Source organism: Hipposideros armiger, unplaced genomic scaffold (genome assembly GCF_001890085.2).
Source record: "Hipposideros armiger isolate ML-2016 unplaced genomic scaffold, ASM189008v1 scaffold_6, whole genome shotgun sequence".
In the NCBI taxonomy this organism is placed as follows: domain Eukaryota; kingdom Metazoa; phylum Chordata; class Mammalia; order Chiroptera; family Hipposideridae; genus Hipposideros; species Hipposideros armiger.
In genome coordinates this window covers 926,276-931,773 of record NW_017731356.1, presented here as the reverse complement: position 1 = coordinate 931,773, position 5,498 = coordinate 926,276, and the positions used below count along the sequence as shown (strand labels likewise).

The window sequence follows — 5,498 nt, the reverse complement described above, 5'->3', positions numbered from 1 at the left end:
AAACACACTTAAAGTAATAAGTGCATTCTACCTTCCTTTTGGTGACATGTTCTGAACAAACAACAAGGAACCCTGTAATATTCTGAAGTGCAAGGACACTCAGTGAGCGGCACGCTCTCCGTCTAAAGGGTCGAATACAACTTGTGTCTTAAGAGGCGTAAGAATCAAAATCTAACCATTCAAAAACAATACCCTTCAGATATGTTTATAAATCTTTTATAAATATGTAAACATATATTAATCTCTGCTAATGGGATTTTGTAAACAATTTTGCAATAATTCTTAAATGAGCATTCCACTGCTAAAACATACTCAACTGAAATGAGGGCTATAAAAAAGGTTGTGGGTTGATATGATGTTAATTAATTAATAAATAACTCTTATCACTCCCCAACCTTCCCCCAAAAGATAATTTACTAGACAAATTTTCAGCATTGGGAAAATATTTTGAATGGGTCTTAGAGCAAAAAAGTGAAAAAATTTAACTTTTAACAGCTGAAAAGTTAAAAGCTCAATATATTCACATAGGCCAATTTATTACCAATGAAAATAAATGACATTTATAGACTGCTGCGTGCCAAGCACCGTTCTGTGAGTTTCACATACATGAGTACTGGGAATCTTTATCACACCACTGTGGCACAGGCATTGCTAACATCTCCATGGAAATTAAGGGACCCAGGGAGATGAACTAACCCAGACAGTAAGCGGCAGAGTCAGGATATGAGAACAGAGGTTTCATTTTAGAACATGACACAGTCACTTAAAATGTTTTGCTTCTGTAGGCACCAATCCATTCTTTAACCTGTACTCTGCAGTGACGTCATAACTCCAAACTGACAACTACGATCTCATCAGTGTCATGGTCTTAGCCACAGGGTAAGGACTCTACTGCATGACCAAGCAGCAGCTGACACGTGGGTTTAAACAGCTTCTCAGTTTACCCAGAGCATCTGCAACTGTAAGAAAAGACACCCAGAAAACTGAAGACACAGACAATTCCTTTCCAGAGCTGCCTACAGTGTGGAAAGTTCCATAAAGACGTAACAGTGCCGGGCATGCCACATGACTGTCGGCAACAGCAGGGTTTTAATCAGATACTGGCCGATGGCAGTTCGGACACAGAAAATTCATTACAATTCTCTCAGTAAAAACTTACCCCGGTTATCTGTCCTCCAGCCAGCATAAGCTGGGTCTGGGGGATGGCTGCCTGCACTGAAGGCTGCTGGGAAGGCTGGCTTGGCTGCTGTAAATCCCCCGGTTCTTCATTAGACTTAGACTGAGGTGTGTGGGGGAAGGGGTGTAAAGAGATTTCAAAGAGTTGATTAAAAGAAATGTACTTATAACTCCATATTTCAATAATTATTTAAAACATGAACTTATTCAGTTGTGAGTTTTCTGGTTTCACTCTTTTCCTTATAAATCTCTGTATTTTCCTAACTTTACAATTTAAGTTTTTGGATATTTTGTTCCAATGCCAGCAAAGCTGCAATTATAATTTTTAAGAAGAAAAAAATAATTTGGTACTCCACAAACCACCGGAATGAATCCTAACCCTCAACTCTGGGAGTCTGGAGTCCTGGAAGAGCACACATTCAATCCCTCTCCACCTCGGGCCTCCACCCAGCCCAGCACTCTGATAGGTCTGAAACTTACATACCCTCTCAGAGTGATTATTGGACCACAGGATGTTTCATCTAATGTTTTAAAAACTTGTAAATGTAGCATCTCCCAGAAAGTACAACACAAGCTTAGAGGGAAAATGCTGCAGTCAAGAGGGACCGAGAACTCACTCCTGGAAGGCACGCTGAGAGAAAATTTTATGGTAATTAACACTGGTTATGCAGAGCATTAACATTCTGCATAGATTTGCATATTTCCCACCACCTGTTTTGGGGACTGCAGCAAGGCTAATTAACATAAAGGCTCTGATTAACTCTGCCAGTCAGTGAGAGGTAATCACAGGGCAGGACTGTCAACACTCTGCACTGGGGATACAGCCTGTTTGCCAACATCTCTCTAAGGGATGAAAAGTTACCATGGCAACCAAGGCAATTTTCCGCCTCCTCTCCCTCAGAAAGGAAGGTCACATTATCTCCTTTTCTTTTATCTTCTTGTTTCCATGTGTTACTAGGTCCATATTCCACAGGGTTTCATGGAATGCTCAACCCAGGTCTTTAGTCATTAGCAACTCTGCAATCAATCTTCCAGTACACTGTTTTTCCCTCTTGACTGTTACCTAAACACGCTAATGAAAGGAAGCAGCAGGTGGACTGAAATATTAAGGAGTCACGCGTGATACTTGAACTTGGCGTGTTTTGCCATATGGCTCATAGAAACAATGGAGCCAGATTTAAGTTTTGTTTTAAAATTATGATTTTCTGAAGCCCATCGATATCTGTAAACAGGTTTCACTACAATCCTTAGAGTCCTAACATGTTAGAGCAGAGAGGAACCCTGGCAATCCTGTAAACTTCCCCCTTAAACACAGGTGGGAACACGTGAGCCCCAGGAGGTTAACTGACTCGCCAAAGGTTACATGGCTAGTTAGTTCACAAGACAACTGAAACCTAAGGCCTGGCTCAGTCCAGGCTCGGTCCTCTGCACCGCCACGCTTATCTAAGACATGAAAAGGCGAAGTAAGACATTTGGAAACAAAAGGGCATTTAAGACACTCTGGCTTTGTGTTTAGGTATGTGTCACAGCTGTGTAACTTAGAAACCTTTTTCCTGGAGTTACACGGAAAACTTGGAAAGCAGACTTTCCTTGTTCACCTTTGACCAGTCACAGCAGCATAATATAAAACTCATCTTCATTAATGGCAATGATTACCATTGTTTGGATCTTCATGAGAATCATTAATAAAAAAGGCAATATTCCTAAGTATTTCCAATTATAAAATTATTGCATGCCCATTAGAGAAAAATTAGAAAAACATGGGAAAAATAAATAGAAAAACCACTTCCCAGCCCCATGTCCCAGCTCACCTGTACATTCAGAGACTGAGTGGCAGCCTGTAAACTTGTCCCAGCAAGCTGCACCTGTAAGGATCAGGGGAGTTAGAGTCTGACATTGCTGACATCCATCATTACAGGGTATCATCAGCAACAGCATTTCAAGAGCCTCTAAGTGCATGTCACTGAGCTAGAACTGAAAATACAAAGAGGTTTATCTTATGGGGTCTAAACTTTACGGCAAGCTCCCAGTCCCTCCACCTCCCACTGGAAAATGTTGTTAACATTCTTTTTTTTTAAAGATTTTTTTATTGGGGAATTGGGGGAATGGGGACAGTGCTGGGGAATTGGGGGAAGGGGAACAGACAAGTTGATGTCGTTTTGTTCTTCAGTCTAGTTGTGGAGGACGTTGCTTCACTGGCCCAAGTTGGCACCATCATTGCGCTCTTCCCGGGCAAGGCAGATCAGTCGCCGGCTTCTGGACGGCCGCTCACGCTGGCTGCTGGCTACATACGGTAGCCCATGGCAACCCACTGCCACAGGGTCTGCAGCCTACTTCGTCGCCGGCGACTCATGGCAACCCAGCTCTAGGTTGAGCTGTTGTTCAGCATCTTAGCTGTAGAGGGCAGTGTCACTGGCCCTCATATGTGGGATCCGAACCGGGGCCCTCTGGCATCCCAAGCCAGTTCTTAACCATCGTGCTACTCGGCCGGCCCTGTTAACATTCTTTTTTGGAGATGTTTCCTACCCTAAATTAGCATCACTGGGCATGCTACACTTGATCAGATATCCCTTACATAACATTCTGCTTGTATTCATAGGATAACTAGATTATAAAAACTTAACTCATCATCCACATTGTGTTAAAGAACATAAAAAACCAAGCTATTTACATTTTTATCATTATAAACTATCAGAATTATCTACTCATTCTAATTTCAAACTTTCCATGTATACGCCAGAGTATATATATCTTACATATACACACCTACATAGTCAGGTCCTAAGTTATAATCATAACTCAAAACTCCCGGCTGAAATAAAGACTGTCCAATAAACCACACATGAAAGTGTATCAAAATATTTAATACATTTCATACATTCGTTAAGTTCAAACCATGGTTATATTAAAATAAGGATCATCATTTGGCAATCATGATAATAAGGGATTCAGGCAAGTGTCACCAATGGGTACTCTAACTCATGGAGCAATGTGAGGAATAACATGATATTTACATGTCCTCAATGATCTCGCTATAGACACTTATTACAAAGGGTAAAATAGTCACTTTATTTTGGGGAAACCTGGAAGACATGCAATCACAGGTAAAGTCACCAGTAAGGACCCCAGTGCCTCCTAGGATGAGGCACTGAGGAGAAACCAGCATTACTCATGCTGTCCTGTCAAAAGTGAGACCTGGATCTAATCGTGATGGAATATCAGACAAACTTGAACTAAGCGACACTTCACAAAATACCTGGTCTGTACTCTTCAAATATGTCAATGTCCTGAAAACAAGGAAAGGCTGAGTAAGGTGAAAGAGAATACAAGCTAGCATAGAATAAGTGGCAGCCTACACTAGAGTGGCAGCAGTGGGGAGACAAAGCAGGAAATGTGAAAGGCACNCAATGATAATACCAACGTGTATTGCCAGTGAAGCAACGTCCTCCACAACTAGACTGAAGAACAAAACGACACCAACTTGTCTGTTCCCCTCCCCCAATTCCCCAATTAAAAAAAATAAAATCTTAAAAAAACAAACAAAAAACCTGCTATGAACATTCAGATACAGGTCTCTGTGTAGACATATACTTTCCTTTCTAAGAGGAGAACTGCTGGGTCATAAGGCACATATATATTTAACATTATAAGAAGCTGCCAAGCTGTCTCTGGAAGTGTCTGTACCATTTTGCAACCCTATGAGTGCTGTATGACAGGTCTAGTTGCTTCTTGCCAACCTGGGTACGGTAATTGCCTTTTTAATTTTGCCTATTCTAATGGGTGTGCAATGATATTTCATGTGCATTTCCCTGATGATTAATGATTTTGAGCATCTTTTCATGTGCTCATTCACCTTTGGTGAAGTACTTCAAATATTTTGCACATGCTCCCTTTTTAAAAAAAATCATGTCTTATTATTGAGTTGTATGAGTTCTTTATATATTTTGGATACTAGTCTTTTATCAAATACAAGTTTGAAGAATATTTTCTTCCAGCTTGTGGTTTTTCTTTTTATTCTTCTAACAGAAGCTTTTAATTTTTATGAAATTAAATTTATCAAATTTTTCACTCAAAGTCACAGCTAGATGAGGAGCAGAGCAAGGTCTGAAGCTTAAACCTCTAGATGCCTAGTGCTGTGCTTTTGCATAAACTGTGGAGAAACTCGCTAAAGCACCATCTGAAGGCTGTGCGGGAAGCACACACAGGGATCGGAGCGTCTCCGCAGTGTCTGAGACAGGGCAAGTGCAATGAGGGCTCTAACTGAGGCGCCAGGTTTCTGGTTCACGTGGCGCTCTCCACCGCCAGGGACGGGGGGTGTCAGC

General features: G+C 41.3%; 1 protein-coding gene across 1 annotated transcript in view; it reads right to left on the bottom strand.

Moving 5' to 3' along the window:
* POU2F1 (POU class 2 homeobox 1) overlaps nucleotides 1-5,498 on the bottom strand; it is an 86,206-nt gene that overhangs the window by 47,993 nt on the left and 32,715 nt on the right. The window contains exons 4-5 of the mRNA XM_019646906.1: nucleotides 2,988-3,041; nucleotides 1,160-1,279 (exon numbers count right to left, since the gene is read on the bottom strand). Of these exons, the coding sequence (XP_019502451.1) occupies nucleotides 1,160-1,279; nucleotides 2,988-3,041 (174 nt within the window). The remainder of the gene's footprint in view (nucleotides 1-1,159; nucleotides 1,280-2,987; nucleotides 3,042-5,498) is intronic.